Source organism: Rattus norvegicus, chromosome 9, assembly GCF_036323735.1.
Source record: "Rattus norvegicus strain BN/NHsdMcwi chromosome 9, GRCr8, whole genome shotgun sequence".
In the NCBI taxonomy this organism is placed as follows: Eukaryota; Metazoa; Chordata; class Mammalia; order Rodentia; family Muridae; genus Rattus; species Rattus norvegicus.
In genome coordinates, this window is record NC_086027.1 from 67,865,090 (window position 1) to 67,884,228 (window position 19,139).

Consider the following 19,139-nt stretch of genomic DNA (forward strand, 5'->3'; position numbering starts at 1 on the left):
GAATGAATGAACAGGAGCCAGGTACACAGGCAGTGTTGAGGAAATCCTAGTCAAATGGGGGACTGTGTAGTTTTGAATGTAAGAGGTCACCTCTTGGTATTACATGAGGTTTCACTGACATCCCATTCATTATGGCCCAATGATCCAACTTTGTACTTAAGACCTTGAGAAGCTAGAAAGTCAACATCTAAAGATGAGGGTGGGGGCTGGGAGTGTGGCTCAATCAGAAGAGTTTGCTTTTAAAGCTTGGGGCCCTTGGTCAATCTACAGTGTCCCCCCCACCCCCACAAGGAAAATATTAAAACGGATTAGAGTCTGTCCAGTAAAAGCTAAGCCAACATTTGTTGAGTATATCAATATGGCAATGACACAGATCAGGTATTTGGGATATGAATCAGGTAAGTGTACTGGAACAGTTCCATTTAGTGCATTTAGAATCAGTAGCACAGCCTCGGGCCTGGTTCACAACTAGTACAAGAATGACAGAACTACAGACTGGGAAGTACGAGGTCATAGGACTCTACCTCAACCATGGAGAAGAGAGCCTAAGAAGCTGGTGCTAATGCCCTGGTGCAGGGCATGTGGGGATCCCCATCTGGTCACAATGAGGGCCTTCAATGAAAATCCATCAATTATCCCTGCAAATTCAGGGCAATGTATCTCAGTTTAGCCTAAGCTAAGTGGCATATATGGAAAGCATTCTGAGGACAGACATGTATGCCAGAGGAATTCTTCCATAAGATCAACTGAAACTAAGCTATTGGAAACAACACTGCTGGATGCCAAGTGGAAAAGAAACGCTATATATGTTAAAACTTCTAATGGGGCTGGAGAAACGCTCAGCAGTTAAGAGCACTGGTTGTTCTTGCAGAGGACCCAGATTTGGTTCCCAGCACCCACGGTGGCTACAAACCAGTTTTAGATGATCTGGCACCGTCCTCTGACATCTGCAGGTACTGCACACACACAATCAAACAAAAAGCTCATACACATAAAAACCCCAAAACCCTTAAAAAAGGAGGTGCCCCAGGCTGCGGGTGGAACACATAGTGTTCTCAGTGGGCGCTGGGCCGAGAATGAGTACCAGCAGGACAACGTAAAAGTGACTTTTGGGGGCTGGAAATATGGCCCAGTGATTTAGGGTTTGTATTGCCCTTGTGAAGAATACAAACCCCAGTTCCAAACCCTCATAGAGGCAGCCCACAACCACTTAAAACTGCAGCTTCCAGGGATCTGGTGTCTTCTGTGCTCCGGGCACTGCACTCAAGAGCACTGACCCCCATAGTTAAAAATAAAGGCTTTTTAAACAATTACTTTTTCCTAAGACAGGGAGGTCAGACAGCACTATACATGCCATCCACCCACTTCAAAATCATGAGCGTCAGGAGCCCTTCTACTCAGGATGCCAGCTGGCGTATCTCTTATTAAAACCAAAGCAAAACAGGCCAGAGAGCAGCTGACCATCGTATTTCATCTGTGCAAACCCAGCCCGTTCCAAACGACCCGACTCTCAAGCTTTAGGTTTCACACCAGAGAGAGAAAGATACATGCCTACCTCTGCCAGGAGATGCGTGACCATGTCAATGTCATTGTAGGTTTTGGTCATCTGCTCTACTCTGTCTGTGCCTAGAACTAAGACAGTAAAAACAACTCTTTATAACCTTTAAAAACATCAGAAAATCCATATCACTCATAAAAGTGCAAAGTATCCCCAAAAACCGAGTGTTTATAGAGGAGAATTGAGGAGAATGAAAATATACATGAAAACAGAAAAAGAACAGGTGTTTGTGCACATAACCCCAGATGCACCAATGTACCAAGCGATGCAATGAACTGAGAAAGTAGCAATGGTCACCAGGTGGCCTCGGCCAACTGCTTCCGCTCCGAGGGAGGTAAGTCTGGTCCACTCACCTTTGAGGGTGTGAGCTGAGGAGAGAGATTAAGTTACCAACTTTATACTCTAACTAATTAAGGTTACTGAGGGGTTATGCTGCTATCACAGAATTCAATTACAAAGTCCTCACACATTTAAAACTTAAGAAACATAGAGAAATGGTAACACAACATAGTTTTCCTGAGAAAAAACTCCAGAAAACAACAAAAAGAGCAACACCAAATGGACCCAGTATGATAGATACACACGTATATGTATTTATGTGCTTAAATAAATAGAACAAAAATTATAGAATAAGAGGTCATGAACTTGACAGGGTACAGGAGTTGAAGAGGGTGACAGCCGGGGTAGAATTAACACAAATCATTACTTGTGTGAAAAGCTAAAAAAATTTTAAATAAAAAAGATAATCTTGAATGCCTTGATTTACCTTACCTCAGCTATTTTAAATATTAAGGGCAGAAATATACTCTTATTTGGCCTTCTTGATATTTCAATCCAAGTTTAAACAATATTTACACCAACTTACTCTCTGTCTCTCTGGTGCGCGCGCGCACGCATGCACACACGCACACACACACACACACACACACACACACACACACACATACACAGAAAGAGAGAGAGAGAGACAGAGAGAGAGACAGAGAGAGAGACAGAGAGACAGAGAAAGAGAGACAGAGAGACAGAGAGAGAGTTTTAGTTCTAAGAAACTGCTTGGGTTTCAAAGCAGGTTAATAATTACTGAAAATGACCATTAAAAGAAGAAGAACATGCTACTCTCGAACAGTCTGTCATTAAAAGACAGCTGAGCTGGCTACAGCCCTTGTTGCTGTGTCTGATGACCTGAGTTTGGTCCCTGGAACTCACCTGGTGAAAGGAGGGAACCAACCTCATAAGTTGCCTCTGACCTCCTCCACACATAGATGATAGCATCTCTCCCTACTATAAATAAATAAAATGTAATAAAAAAAAAAGCTAAAGTGCTCACTGGGTAATGTGTAAATTTGATGTAATGTCCTAAGTAAATGGATGACAGGAAGTTCACGAGCTCACCAACGCACTGAGCTCAGAGACTTTGTGACATATTCTAACAGCTTCTCTGTTCACTACATGTTTACACTGAATAAGTAGTGAAACATTTAAAAAAAATCCAAAAAGGAAATCAAACTACAATAAAATGGAAATAGGGCTCTATATTTGAGACAAACTTGGCTCGGTCTCTCATTCTCTGTGGGTCACTGGGTAGCTCATGCGTGTTCTCCTTGGCATGATGAAAAGTATTTAGAAGCATGCCTGTAATCCTAGCATGCAGGTGGTGGAGGCAGCCCGATCCGAAGTTTAGACCAAGGTCATAGCATGTTCAAGGCGGCCCAAGCTACGTAACAGCTTGTCTTTAAAAAATGCTGTGTACTTATGTACCTAAGAACTGTGCTCTTTAAGGAATGGCATAATTTCTGTGTTTAATAAGGAAATATAGGAACCAAAAACACTAACACTAGACACCAAAGTACTAGGATAATAATGTTGGCAGACAACATAAATAATTAAAAAATAATAATTAAATATAGTTGTACTACTTTTTAAACATTTCTCTTCTCTCCTCATCTGAGGAAAATGTCTAGTAAAAGACAAAGGCAGGGTAAATGTGAACTGTGTGCAATCATTCTTTTTCAGTCATGCGCATGGCAACAGCTCTGTCCTGTCAGCTCAGGCTGAGTTAAAGCAGGCAAGTACTGAATAATGGCTACTGAATGCTAACTGTTTCAAAAGGCAATGCTCAATACCCCTCATCTTTATTTCCTTGCGCAAACTCCAGACAGGCTACAAACCAACCAACCAACCAACCAACCAACCAACCAACCAACCAACCAACCAAACTTACTCATGTAGCGGAAGGTCTCCTCAGCCAGGACTGGAGAGAGGGTCTCAGATGCATCCTGCTGCTGGTGTGATGACTGGGACCAGTCTTGGTTTTCGTAGAGAAAGAGAGAGTCCACTCTTAGCTTATACTGTGGCAGCTGCTCTTCCAGCAAGTTGACCAGCTCGACCTCAGGGAGATCCTCATTGGAGCAGACATCTAGGAAGGAGAGTCCCTGCTAGTGAGTCTAGTATGTTCCATTTATCAAGATGCAGTGAAATTAAAAAGTAGGCAACCAGAGAAATGTTGGACAAGATCATTTCTCTCGATTTTTATTAATATATTCTAGTATTTCAGTCTACTTTCTGGATTGCTTTGAAAAGAGAACTTGTAAAGTAAAAATATTCATAGTTTAAATTATATGCTGTCTAAAATACATTGCTTAGTGAATATAAGATTATGTTTTTGCATAATCTATCTTCGCCTTAACTTCAGGCAGACTCTTTGGACAACGGCAAAAAGCAGCCACATTTCCCTCCAAAATATCACAAAAACAGTCTCTAGGCCACATCCTGAAATTCTTCACTGAACCATCTTGGGCCAGGTCCGAACAGTTCAAATTACTCACAGTAACAAAGACTTCCGCATTCCTACTAAGATAGCCCATTAAGCCCCATTTAAAGCCTTCCACTGCTTTCCAAATCCAAAGTCCCAAAATCCACACTCTTCCAAACAAAAGCATGATCAGGGCTATCACAGCAATACCCCACTCCCAGTACCAACTTCTGTCTTAGTTAGGGTCTTATTCAAGATGCCAGAGCCAGGGGGTATCTGCTGAGGAAAGCTGCTAACAGGCAGTGGAACCAGCTCAGGAGAAAGAAGTTTGTTGCAGTCAACAAGGATGAAAAAGGAGTTGAAGATCTGAAGACCGCTTTGACGTCAGACATGGAGATGCAGAGTTTGGAGTTTGCCCAGCTGGTTGCCTGTCTTAATTTGGGGATTACAGTTTAGTGATTGATGGATCTCAGAAGAGACTCTGAACTTTGGACTTTAACACTGTTGAGATTGCTATGGACTGTGGGGACTTTGGAAGCTGGACTAAATGCACTTTTTTATTATGCTATGTTTAGGTATGGCCTCCATAGACTCATGTGTTTGAACAAGTCTATGGAGGCCAGAGTGGAATGGGATGGTTTGCATATGCTTGGCCCAGGGGGTGGCACTATTAGAAGATGTGGCCTTGTTGGAGGAAGTGTGTCACTGTGGGGTGGGCTTGGAGACACTCCTCCTAGCTGCCTGAGGATGCTCAGTCTGCTCCTGGCTTCCTTCAGGTGAAGATGTAGAACTCAGCTCCTCCTGCACCATGCCTGCCTGGATGCTGTGATGCTGCCATGCTCCTACCTTGAGGATAATAGACTGAACCTCTGAACCTGTAAGCCAGCCCCAATTAAATGCTGTCCTTTATAAAATTTACATTGGTCATGGTGTCTGTTCACAGCACTAACCTTAACTAAGACAGTACGTAAGAAGAAATATGAAATTTGAGCCCTGGCATTTGGTGTGATACAAAGGAAAGACCCCCGACCTATAAGTCAGCTCTTGTAAGTCCAGGCTCTGCACATCCTATGTGACCCTGAGGAGGCCATCTGACTTCTAGCCTCTGCTCCTCTATCTGTCAAACTGAGGAGGTGACTGGAGGTACCTGACCTCTATGGTGGCTGTGAGAACAAAACGACAATCCATGAAAAACGCTGTATCTTGAGATGATGCCTGGCTCCAGTGGAGACACCACAAAATGTTACCTTTCTCTTTAAAACAGTATTATTCTCGTGTGCGTGTGTGTGTGTGTGTGTGTGTGTGTGTGTGTGTGTGTGTGTGTGTGTGTGTGTGTGTGTGTGTGTTGCTGTGCATATGGAGGTCAGAGAACAGCACGGGGTGTTGGTCCTCACCTTTTACCCTGTTTGAGTCGGGGTTTGTTTTCTCCACTACGTAGGTGTGCCAGGCTGGATAGCCCACGGGCTCTGGGGACTTTCCTCTCTCTACCTCTCATCTCCTCTTTCTTTCTTTCTTTTTTTTTTTATATATATATTTTTTTATTAACTTGAGTATTTCTTATATACATTTCAAGTGTTATTCCCTTTCCCGGTATCCGGGCAAACATCCCCCTCCCCCCTCCCCTTCCTTATGGGTGTTCCCCTCCCAACCCTCCCCCCATTGCCGCCCTCCCCCCACCAGTCTAGTTCACTGGGGGTTCAGTCTTAGCAGGACCCAGGGCTTCCCCTTCCACTGGTGCTCTTACTAGGATATGCATTGCTACCTATGAGGTCAGAGTCCAGGGTCAGTCCATGTATAGTCTTTGGGTAGGGGCTTAGTCCCTGGAAGCTCTGGTTGCTTGGCATTGTTGTACATATGGAGTCTCGAGCCCCTTCAAGCTCTTCCAGTTCTTTCTCTGATTCCTTCAACGGGGGTCCTATTCTCAGTTCCGTGGTTTGCTGCTGGCATTCGCCTCTGTATTTGCTGTATTCTGGCTGTGTCTCTTAGGAGACATCTGGCTCCTGTCGGTCTGCACTTCTTTGCTTCATCCATCTTGTCTAATTGGGTGGCTATATATGTATGGGCCACATGTGGGGCAGACTCTGAATGGGTGTTCCTTCAGTCTCTGTTTTCATCTTTGCCTCTCTCTTCCCTGCCAAGGGTATTCTTGTTCCCCTTTTAAAGAAGGAGTGAAGCATTCACATTTTGATCATCCGTCTTGAGTTTCATTTGCTCTAGGCATCTAGGGTAATTCAAGCATTTGGGCTAATAGCCACTTATAAATGAGTGCATACCATGTATGTCTTTCTGTGATTGGGTTAGCTCACTCAGGATGATGTTTTCCAGTTCCAACCATTTGCCTACGAATTTCATAAAGTCGTTGTTTTTGATAGCTGAGTAATATTCCATTGTGTAGAAGTACCACATTTTCTGTATCCATTCCTCTGTTGAAGGGCATCTGGGTTCTTTCCAGCTTCTGGCTATTATAAATAAGGCTGCAATGAACAAAGTGGAGCACGTGTCTTTGTTATATGTTGGGGCATCTTTTGGGTATATGCCCAAGAGAGGTATAGCTGGATCCTCAGGCAGTTCAATGTCCAATTTTCTGAGGATTCTCCAGACTGATTTCCAGAATGGTTGTACCAGTTTGCAATCCCACCAACAATGGAGGAGTGTTCCTCTTCCTCCACATCCTCGCCAGCATCTGTTGTCCCCTGAGTTTTTGATCTTAGCCATTCTCACTGGTGTGAGGTGAAATCTCAGGGTTGTTTTGATTTGCATTTCCCTTATGACTAAAGATGTTGAACATTTCTTTAGGTGTTTCTCAGCCATTCGGCATTCCTCAGCTGTGAATTCTTTGTTTAGCTCTGAACCCCATTTTTTAATAGGGTTATGTGTTTCCCTGCGGTCTAACTTCTTGAGTTCTTTGTATATTTTAGATATAAGGCCTCTATCTGTTGTAGGATTGGTAAAGATCTTTTCCCAATCTGTTGGTTGCCGTTTTGTCCTAACCACCGTGTCCTTTGCCTTACAGAAGCTTTGTAGTTTTATGAGATCCCATTTGTCGATTCTTGATCTTAGAGCGTAAGCCATTGGTGTTTTCTTTAGGAAATTTTTTCCAGTGCCCATGTGTTCCAGATGCTTCCCTAGTTTTTCTTCTATTAGTTTGAGTGTGTCTGGTTTGATGTGGAGGTCCTTGATCCACTTGGACTTAAGCTTTGTACAGGGTGATAAGCATGGATCGATCTTCATTCTTCTACATGTTGACCTCCAGTTGAACCAGCACCATTTGCTGAAAATGCTATCTTTTTTCCATTGGATGGTTTTGGCTCCTTTGTCAAAAATCAAGTGACCATATGTGTGTGGGTTCATTTCTGGGTCTTCAATTCTATTCCATTGGTCTATCTGTCTGTCTCTGTACCAATACCATGCAGTTTTTATCACTATTGCTCTGTAATACTGCTTGAGTTCAGGGATAGTGATTCCCCCTGAAGTCCTTTCATTGTTGAGGATAGCTTTAGCTATCCTGGGTTTTTTGTTATTCCAGATGAATTTGCAAATTGTTCTGTCTAACTCTTTGAAGAATTGGATTGGTATTTTGATGGGGATTGCATTGAATCTGTAGATTGCTTTTGGTAAAATGGCCATTTTTACTATATTAATCCTGCCAATCCATGAGCATGGGAGATCTTTCCATCTTCTGAGGTCTTCTTCAATTTCCTTCTTCAGTGTCTTGTAGTTCTTATTGTACAGATCTTTTACTTGCTTGGTTAAAGTCACACCGAGGTACTTTATATTATTTGGGTCTATTATGAAGGGTGTCGTTTCCCTAATTTCTTTCTCAGCTTGTTTCTCTTTTGTGTAGAGGAAGGCTACTGATTTATTTGAGTTAATTTTATACCCAGCCACTTTGCTGAAGTTGTTTATCAGCTTTAGTAGTTCTCTGGTGGAACTTTTGGGATCACTTAAATACACTATCATATCATCTGCAAACAGTGATATTTTGACTTCTTCTTTTCCGATCTGTATCCCCTTGACCTCCTTTTGTTGTCTGATTGCTCTGGCTAGAACTTCAAGAACTATATTGAATAAGTAGGGAGAGAGTGGGCAGCCTTGTCTAGTCCCTGATTTTAGTGGGATTGCTTCGAGTTTCTCTCCATTTAGTTTAATGTTAGCAACTGGTTTGCTGTATATGGCTTTTACTATGTTTAGGTATGGGCCTTGAATTCCTATTCTCTCCAGGACTTTTATCATGAAGGGGTGTTGAATTTTGTCAAATGCTTTCTCAGCGTCTAATGAAATGATCATGTGGTTTTGTTCTTTCAGTTTGTTTATATAATGGATCACGTTGATGGTTTTCCGTATATTAAACCATCCCTGCATGCCTGGGATGAAGCCTACTTGGTCATGGTGGATGATTGTTTTGATGTGCTCTTGGATTCGGTTTGCCAGAATTTTGTTGAGTATTTTTGCATCGATATTCATAAGGGAAATTGGTCTGAAGTTCTCTTTCTTTGTTGTGTCTTTGTGTGGTTTAGGTATAAGAGTAATTGTGGCTTCGTAGAAGGTATTCGGTAGTGATCCATCTGTTTCAATTTTGTGGAATAGTTTGGATAATATTGGTATGAGGTCTTCTATGAAGGTTTGGTAGAATTCTGCACTAAACCCGTCTGGACCTGGGCTCTTTTTGGTTGGGAGACCTTTAATGACTGCTTCTATTTCCTTAGGAGTTATGGGGTTGTTTAACTGGTTTATCTGTTCCTGATTTAACTTCGGTACCTGGTATCTGTCTAGGAAATTATCCATTTCCTGAAGATTTTCAAGTTTTGTTGAATATAGGTTTTTATAGTAAGATCTGATGATTTTTTGAATTTCCTCTGAATCTGTTGTTATGTCTCCCTTTTCATTTCTGATTTTGTTAATTTGGACGCACTCTCTGTGTCCTCTCGTTAGTCTGGCTAAGGGTTTATCTATCTTGTTGATTTTCTCAAAGAACCAACTTTTGGTTCTGTTGATTCTTTCTATGGTCCTTATTGTTTCTACTTGGTTGATTTCCGCTCTGAGTTTGATTATTTCCTGCCTTCTACTCCTCCTGGGTGTATGTGCTTCTTTTTGTTCTAGAGCTTTTAGGTGTGCTGTCAAGCTGCTGACATATGCTCTTTCCTGTTTCTTTCTGCAGGCACTCAGCGCTATGAGTTTTCCTCTTAGCACAGCTTTCATTGTGTCCCATAAGTTTGGGTATGTTGTACCTTCATTTTCATTAAATTCTAAAAAGTTTTTAATTTCTTTCTTTATTTCTTCCTTGACCAGGTTATCATTGAGTAGAGCATTGTTCAATTTCCAAGTATATGTGGGCATTCTTCCTTGATTGTTATTGAAGACCAGTTTTAGGCCGTGGTGGTCCGATAGCACGCATGGGATTATTTCTATCTTTCTGTACCTGTTGAGGCCCGTTTTTTGACCAATTATATGGTCAATTTTGGAGAAAGTACCATGAGGAGCTGAGAAGAAGGTATATCCTTTTGCTTTAGGATAGAATGTTCTATAAATATCCGTTAAGTCCATTTGGCTCATGACTTCTCTTAGTCTGTCTACATCTCTGTTCAATTTCTGTTTCCATGATCTGTCCATTGATGAGAGTGGGGTGTTGAAATCTCCCACTATTATTATGTGAGGTGCAATGTGTGTTTTGAGCTTTAGTAAGGTTTCTTTTATGTATGTAGGTGCCCTTGTATTTGGGGCATAGATATTTAGGATTGAGAGTTCATCTTGGTGGATTTTTCCTTTGATGAATATGAAGTGTCCTTCCTTATCTTTTTTGATGACTTTTAATTGAAAATTGATTTTATTTGATATTAGAATGGCTACTCCAGCTTGCTTCTTCTGACCATTTGCTTGGAAAATTGTTTTCCAGCCTTTCACTCTGAGGTAATGTCTGTCTTTGTCTCTGAGGTGTGTTTCCTGTAGGCAGCAGAATGCAGGGTCCTCGTTGCGTATCCAGTTTGTTAATCTATGTCTTTTTATTGGGGAGTTGAGGCCATTGATGTTGAGAGATATTAAGGAATAGTGATTATTGCTTCCCGTTATATTCATATTTGGATGTGAGGTTATGTTTGTGTGCTTTCATTCTCTTTGTTTTGTTGCCAAGACGATTAGTTTCTTGCTTCTTCTAGGGCATAGCTTGCCTCTTTATGTTGGGCTTTACCATTTATTATCCTTTGTAGTGCTGGATTTGTAGAAAAATATTGTGTAAATTTGGTTTTGTCATGGAATATCTTGGTTTCTCCATCTATGTTAATTGAGAGTTTTGCAGGATACAGTAACCTGGGCTGGCATTTGTGTTCTCTTAGGGTCTGTATGACATCAGTCCAGGATCTTCTGGCCTTCATAGTTTCTGGCGAGAAGTCTGGTGTGATTCTGATAGGTCTGCCTTTATATGTTACTTGACCTTTTTCCCTTACTGCTTTTAATATTCTTTCTTTATTTTGTGCGTTTGGTGTTTTGACTATTATGTGACGGGAGGTGTTTCTTTTCTGGTCCAATCTATTTGGAGTTCTGTAGGCTTCTTGTATGCCTATGGGTATCTCTTTTTTTAGGTTAGGGAAGTTTTCTTCTATGATTTTGTTGAAGATATTTACTGGTCCTTTGAGCTGGGAGTCTTCACTCTCTTCTATACCTATTATCCTTAGGTTTGATCTTCTCATTGAGTCCTGGATTTCCTGTATGTTTTGGACCAGTAGCTTTTTCCGCTTTACATTATCTTTGACAGTTGAGTCAATGATTTCTATGGAATCTTCTGCTCCTGATATTCTCTCTTCCATCTCTTGTATTCTGTTGGTGAAGCTTGTATCTACAGCTCCTTGTTTCTTCTTTTGGTTTTCTATATCCAGGGTTGTTTCCATGTGTTCTTTCTTGATTGCTTCTATTTCCATTTTTAATTCCTTCAACTGTTTGATTGTGTTTTCCTGGAATTCTTTCAGGAATTTTTGCGATTCCTCTCTGTAGGCTTCTACTTGTTTATTAATGTTTTCCTGTGTTTCCCTAAGGGAGTTCTTCACATCTTTCTTGAAGTCCTCCAGCATCATGATCAAATATGATTTTGAAACTAGATCTTGCTTTTCTGGTGTGTTTGGATATTCCATGTTTGTTTTGGTGGGAGAATTGGGCTCCGATGATGCCAAGTAGTCTTGGTTTCTGTTGCTTGGGTTCCTGCGCTTGCCTCTCGCCATCAGATTATCTCTAGTGTTACTTTGTTCTGCTATTTCTGACAGTGGCTAGACTGTCCTATAAGCCTGTGTGTCAGGAGTGCTGTAGACCTGTTTTCCTGTTTTCTTTCAGCCAGTTATGGGAACAGAGTGTTCTGCTTTCGGGCGTGTAGTTTTTCCTCTCTACAGGTCTTCAGCTGTTCCTGTGGGCCTGTGTCTTGAGTTCACCAGGCAGCTTTCTTACAGCAGAAAAGTTGGTCTTACCTGTGGTCCCGAGGCTCAAGTTCGCTCGTGGGGTGCTGCCCACGGGCTCTCTGCAGCGGCAGCAACCAGGAAGACCTGTGCCGCCCCTTCCTGGAGCTTCAGTGCACCAGGGTTCCAGATGGTCTTTGGCTTTTTCCTCTGGCGTCCGAGATGTGTGTGCAGAGAGCAGTCTCTTCTGGTTTCCCAGGCTTGTCTGCCTCTCTGAAGGTTTAGCTCTCCCTCCCACGGGATTTGGGTGCAGAGAACTGTTTATCCGGTCTGTTTCCTTCAGGGTCCGGCGGTGTCATCTCCTCTTTCAAGGTCCTCATGCACAGTGTGTGACAAGAGCTTTGCCACCGAGTTGCTGCCCTGGCTTAGCTCTCTTTACTACTGTTTTACTGCTGGCTCTGTAGACCTGGTGGTGACTGGTGCTATCGTCAACCTGGAGACTCTAAGGTCACCTGGGATAGGCCTCTGGAAATGCCTGTGCAGAACATTCTGATCACAGGAATTGAAGCTGGAAGGCTCGCACACAAATTCTCACACATTGTTTCTGACATACCATACATACTTCTATCCAGAGTCCAAGTTCTTCAGGAGCTGCCCACTGTCCTGTTTTTCAGTCTCAATGTTAGAAAGTACATGGGCTTTGGCATCAAATTTAGTTTCTAAGTCTGACTCCCCCAAGCATCAGTGATGGGGTCTTAGGCACACGACCCATCTCTCCTGAGCTCCGTTCCCCACACATCTGCAGAATGAAGAGCATCATCTATTACACCCAGGGTTGTACTTGCCACATAGCAGACGCCCACTGAGTGCCCCTGATGTCACCAGCCTCTCCCACGCTGGCTCTGAACACAGTTGGAGCTTCCTTCGTGCCTGTTCCTGGCTTCATGGTTACAGGATTACCAAGCATTTACCACCTCCCAAATGTAGTGTTTACAAAAAGAGTTACCTCTTTTAGCACAATTAAAATACTAGGGCTTAAAATAGAGGAAGTAGAGGATGGCACTCCACCCTCCTACTTGCCAGAGACCCCGCGCTCTGTGGCTAGTATAAGGAAACATGCTCTAACCGGCAAAGAACCACAGTTTAAGAACACAAACCGTGAAAAATCACATTTCTACCAGTTGGCCTGAACTTACAAAGGACAATTTAAAAAGTTCAATACCAAGGCCAGCACTACCACACATCTCCATTCAGCCAGAAGATAAGCAGTGGTTTCACAACCACAGAGGGGATGTGGTCCACTTAGGCCTTAACCTAAGGGAGCCTCAAGCCCAGGCAGAGCTATTACAGAGGCCTGAGAATACTCACAGCTTAGTACTGCAAACTCCAAGTGACTATGTAATGCTGCTCACCGCACACACGTTACAGACTGCCATCCCGGTACTCCCTGAAGAGACACTGACTACACATACACGCAGACCACGTGTTCCAGGACACCTTGGCAAAGAAGATCCCAAGCAAACCAACAGTACTGACTCCTCCTCACACTCACTCCCTTCCAGGCACTGCCTCCCCTTAGGTTCAGGGATACTTTTTGGTTTTCTTTCTTTCTTTTTTTTTTTTTTAAAGATTTATTTATTTTATTTACATGAGTACACAGAAGCTATCTTCAGACACATCAAAAGAGGGCATCGGATCCCATTACAGACAGTTGTGAGCCACCATGTGGTTGCTGGGAATTGAACTCAGGACCTCTGGAAGAGCAGTCAGTGCTCTTAACTACTGAGCCATCTCTCAAGCCCCACTTTTTGGTTTTCTTAAATATGACTTCAGGGCTGCCCTGAACACACTCAAATCATCTTCTACCCTGCCATCCTGTGACTCCCGAATAACACACACACACACACACACACACACACACACACACACAACTTCACTGAATATGTGAGTCAATTAAACTAATTCTAGAATAAAGAATACTAAACTATGAACCCTCTATAAAAAAGATGAAACATAGTCCTGAAAAAAGATCTTTATCACCAGATGATTTCTCAAAACAAAATTAAACTAAGGAAAATCACTTATACAGAATATATGAAGATCACATAATTCAACAACTAAAAATTTAGTCATACGAGTTTTGCATAGATAGCATGAATCTATAAATGGTTAATAACTACACATGAAAGCACACTCCATGTCATTAGTCATCAAGGAAATCAAAGCCCCCAAAGATCTCCAGCACCATTACAGGAATGGTTCAAAGCAATGGACTGACCTTACCAAGTGCTCATGGTGTGAGGCAGCAGTCAGCAGGGCAGAACCTGCAGCTTTGCTGGTCTTAAAGACCAGTTTGATCAGAACACAAATACACTCATTCTTTCATGGTTAGTCTATGACTGCTTTTTTGCTGTAACAGCAAACGAAGTTAAAAAATAAATTTAAAAGCACAAATTAAAAAAAACCTTGTGCGTATGGTGGTACATGCTTTTAATCCCAGCACTTAGGAAGCTGAGACAGGTGGATCTCTGTGAGTTCAAGGGGTACGTAGAGAAGTACTATCTGGAAAAACCAAAGAAAGAAAAAACGAAGAAAAGGAGGAAGAAGAGGAGGAGGAGGAAGGGGAGGAAGAAGAGGAAGAAGAGGAAGAGAGGAGGAGAGGGAGGAGGAAGAGAAGAAAAAATGTACTGATGTGTACAGTACAGCCTTTAAGTCTGGCTTTGAGTGAAATGCTTCGGCAAAGCCTTTGCTACATTGGGGTCAATCAGTAGATATGTTTAGTTAGGTTAATCAGTAGAGGCTGAGAAGTTGTTTTGAGACTGTTTGGACCTTGAAGAAATGTTGCCTTTCTAGAGAATCTGTACTTGGTGCTACATGAGAACATGCAGCAGCCGCACCGACCTTGGTCCTGAGTACTCCTGGCAAACCTGGAGTTCTTACTTTGATTATGGCTAGCCATCAACTGAGATCTGTACGGGCTGTCTGCTCTCAGGGGAAGCAAGGGCAAGGTAACTTTGGTAGCTGGAACCTTCCCCAGCTCCAGTTAACCTTGTGTAATGTTTGAGTAAAGTAACTGGAGTGAGCTAGCTGGGTGTCAGTCTTTTTCAAGAAGGCTGAACCCCTTGCTCCTTTGGAAAATGAAGGTTTAGCACCTTGGCAAGCTTCTTTCTACGACTGACATCAATCAATAGAAAAATCTCAAAAAGCTCCTTGCCACAAAAGGACAAACTCAACTCACCTGAAATTCCAGTGCATGCTGATTTCACTGTGGAGGAGCTGAGCATGCCAGGCTGCTGCAGCTGGAAGTGAGGGCTGCAGATCTGGATGCAAGAGAAGGTGACAGGATGCTACACTATTACAGACCTTGCCTACACTGGTTCCGTATTTGTTAAGACTCAAGCCTAACATGAGCACCGTTTTCATACCTCAGTAAACATAGGATAATAAAGCTAGATTTCAAAAGACAGCCTTGGTTTTACCTGGGTCTCATGAGAGTTCAGAAAGTTCTAGACGTAAAAGTTTAGAAAAGCAGGACTATGCACTGACTGTTTAATAACACCATGTTTTATAACAACTGGTTCTGGAGAAATATATAAATACATTCAATATATTAATATATCTTTAGCAAATGTACATCTAATAGATGAGATAGTCTAGAAAAGGCTACCCAAGCCTGGCTTTGTGAGCTACTGGTTATTAATATGCTGACGACAGTGATGTGTTACAGTGTCCGTGCAGGCACACATGTGCCACAACACACATGTGGAGCTCAGAGGACAGCTTTCAGGAGTTGTTCTTGCCCTCTGTCCTTGCTCCTGTAGCACTGCAGTCAGGCTGGCTGGCTGATGCCCTGGGAGGCGTGCCTAGCTCCCACTCCCCACAGGAGTGCTGGTTATTACAGAAGTGCTGCTGCCTCAGCTTTGTTATAGAGTCTGGGGCTTGAACTTGCGCTGTGAGGTATGATTAACTATTTCCTTCTTCACTGAACCACCCCCAGTCTCCATTTACTGAGTTTTAAAACAAAAACTTCAGGAAAAATACTTCTGAGTATTATGAGTTTGTAAAAAGAATTTATTTACTTATCTGTTTTTGTCTGTGTCTATGTGAGTATATGAACATAGACACAGACAAAAACCGCTAAGTAGGGGTTGGGGATTTAGCTCAGTGGTAGAGCGCTTGCCTAGCAAGTGCAAGGCCCTGGGTTTGGTCCTCAGCTCCGGGGGGAAAAAAAAAACAAACGCTAAGTAAATAAGTATGTGTATGTAGATGAACATGTGGAGACAGAAGAGGACACTAGATCACCCTTTGTTATCGCTAACCTCCTGTTCCTTTGACACAGGGGCTCTCCCTGAATTTGGGGCTTGTGTTTTTTAGCTGAGCTAGAAACAGAGCAAGCCTCAGAGATTGTCTGTTGCTGCCACCCTAGCACCCCAATCTGGCGCTAGGATACCCACCAGTTTGTTACATAGATGCTGGGATCCAAACTCTGGTCCTCATGATGGCAAAACAAGTTCTCTTATGTTCTTTTTTTTTTTTTTTAATTATTTACTTTTGCAGATATAATATCAAGTGCCTACAAATTAGTGTACATAAGGGACTCTAGTGGGCCAGGTACATAAACATAGGTAAGTTGAGCTAACGATCCTGCTCACAGGGGTTCAATGGATATATGGGAGTCAGGCACAGACAAAGAACTACATAGAAGGCAGATTGCTAATGTGCGTGAACTGACTTAAGTCAGTCTGTCTCAGGGCCACCAGGCTGCAGAGGGAGGCTGGGGTTTCATCATAGCAGGTCACACAGGTCAGACTGAGGAACTTGCACTTTGTCCTGTAGGAAACAGCACTTCAACATTATCAACGTGAACTCACCAGTGATGCTCTCCGAGTCTCTATGGTTGCTACTCATGAGGTTTTCTTCACCTGTTTGTGACTTGAAAATGGCATTCTGGGACAGACTCATGCAGAATCCTTTCTTGCTTTGGTTGAAAGGGGCAGCTTTCGTATGAATCGGAGTAAAGGAAATCCATTAAGCCATTTAGTAAAGAAATGGAAGTGGTCATATAGATATTTTCTTTAGGACAGATTCTCTGTGAAGAGTCAGGTGACATCTGCAGCAGTAAGCGCTCTCATGTGGTTACCACCCCTGGACAGTCATGGCCTAAAACAAGGAGCAGAGCAGGTGGTTAGAATTCAGCATGCTCTTTAATAACAGGACGCTAACAGCATGCCTGTTATTAAAAATGTTTTTCTAAGCTATACACAACAACATGAGTAAACCTCAATGCAATTAGGTTGGGGAAAAAAAAGACAAAAGAAAAGAAAAAAATCAGCTCATGGTTTATGACTGCATTTTTATAAGAATTCTAGGAAAAAGACTACCACCACCACCACCACCACATCCACAGTGCCAAAAAGCAGATAAATGGTGGCTGGGTTAGGGGAGGACTTAGGCACAGAAGAGTTTGGGGAATGACGTATGTTGGCCCAGTGATGACTTCAAATGTGCACGAATGCGATGCCAAATGTAGTCCAGTCACACAGCTGAAGCATGACGCTGGTACATGTTACATTTCAATATGGCCACACATTTTTATAGACAATCAGCTCTTTATGACACTGACCTGTCATGGAGAGGGAAATTCAGGGCAGCACAGGCCTGTAGGGACATAGAGGCACATGCTTGTCAGGTCTTTATACTATATGTGGAACAGGAAAACACTACTTGAAGGCAAACTGTGACGGGGAACCATGTACACGACAAACCAAAAGCAAATAATGTAATAACCCGAGAACTGTAGATAATAACCAATAGGGAGACAGAATGGAGTAAGTTGTTCAACTCTGGCCACTCCTGGCATTTGGGTCATTTGTGTGGATCGCACTGAAGGAACCTTAGCAACACTTGCCTTGTCCTGGCTAGGTGCTAGCAGAACCTCCTTTCTAGGCCTTCTCCCAGATACAACAGGCAAAGTGTCTCCAGACACTGCCAGATGTCCCCAGGGGCAAAATTATCCCTGGTGGAGAACCATTGATTAAAAAAGAAACTTAACATCACTCAAAATAAGTCAAAATGTAAATAAAATACTTTTATCTGCTAGATCAAATGCTAAGCTTTACTCATTATTGGATAGATAACACCTAGAAAAAAGGCTGTTTCAAAGCTCTATCAATAACAGTGTAAATTGCTCTAAGATTTTAGAAAGGCTTTCCCAATTCCTACCAAGCTTTAGTCGCACAGGAACTGCAACTTACCAGTTCTACCAACAGAATGTATAGAATGTAGACATTCACGGAACACGCCCAGACATAGAAACAAGAATGTCCACACAGTACTGATGTGTTTTTCAGAAACACACATACGAGTGGAATGTGGTGGTGCACACCTATAATCTCAGCATTAGATGGGGAGAGGCAGGAGAGCCGTGAATTCAAGGCCCTGCGAGAGATGGGAGTGGAAGGAAGGGCGTTCCGTGCAAACTAGAAGCTTTGCTTCACATAAAGACATCTGTTGAGCAGTCATAGCTGCTTTTGTTAGGGCTAGTGCATCTTCATGAAGTTATGTCTTCTGTCTAAGAAGTAGAGAAGAAAAGACCAGAGACATACTTAGAAACACAAGGGAAGCAAGTCTCAGTGACAAAGTGAGCAACAGAATCAGAGAAGTCAAAGGGGAAGTCTGACAGGCTTAAAAATTAATAATGACCTTTTGGGGGACAATGTGGTTCTACAGATAGACCTCAAACCAGGCTGGCAAACAAATTACCTAGTCAGAGAGGAGTTTAGTGAATACAGCCCAGAATTTCCAAACACCTACACTTTCAGATTTCCACAAATTGGCAACTTCTGTGGTCATTGGCACAGGGTTTCCATTTCAGACCATTTCTATGACTCCTTTCCTTTTGAGATTTTATTTTTATTTAATGAATGAAAGTGTTTGCCTGTGGAAGAGGGCATCTGTCCCTCTGGAACTGGAGTTACAGACAGCTGCGAGCCACCATGCAAGTGCTGGGACTGAACATGGATCCTCTGGAAGAGCAGCCAGCGCTCCTGACTGCTGAGCCATCCTTCAGTCCAATTCTACTACTTTTTTTTTTTAAGATTTATTTATTTATTTTGTATATGAGTACACTGTAGCTGTCTTCAGACACACCAGAAGGGGACATCAGATCCCATTACGGATGGTTGTGAACCACCATGTGGTTGCTGGGATTTGAACTCAGGACCTCTGGAAGAGCAGTCGGTGCTCTTAACCACTGAGCCATCTCTCCAGCCCATTCTACTACTTTTAAAAACATTTTATAAAAACCAAAACCAAGAACAGAAGAAGCAACAGTCCTTTCCCTGTAAAACATTTATAATTTCATGCTCACATAACAAAAATTCAATCTTCCTATAACTGAATTCTGATAATTTTAATAAATGCTTAACGTTTCTTTTACATGTGCAACTATTTT

The 19,139-nt window shown here is 42.4% G+C and overlaps 1 protein-coding gene across 8 annotated transcripts in view; it reads right to left on the bottom strand.

The window, feature by feature from the left end:
* Trak2 (trafficking kinesin protein 2) overlaps positions 1–19,139 on the bottom strand; it is a 67,107-nt gene that overhangs the window by 22,410 nt on the left and 25,558 nt on the right. For 4 of the 8 annotated variants that reach the window (XM_063266621.1, XM_063266623.1, XM_063266620.1 and 1 more), the window contains exons 2-5: positions 17,310–17,344; positions 16,558–16,846; positions 3,780–3,974; positions 1,556–1,632 (exon numbers count right to left, since the gene is read on the bottom strand). In XM_063266621.1, the coding sequence (XP_063122691.1) occupies positions 1,556–1,632; positions 3,780–3,974; positions 16,558–16,648 (363 nt within the window). In that variant the 5' untranslated portion in view covers positions 16,649–16,846; positions 17,310–17,344. The remainder of the gene's footprint in view (positions 1–1,555; positions 1,633–3,779; positions 3,975–16,557; positions 16,847–17,309; positions 17,345–19,139) is intronic. The other 4 variants (XM_063266622.1, XM_008767072.3, XM_039082996.2 and 1 more) reach the window with 1 other exon arrangement.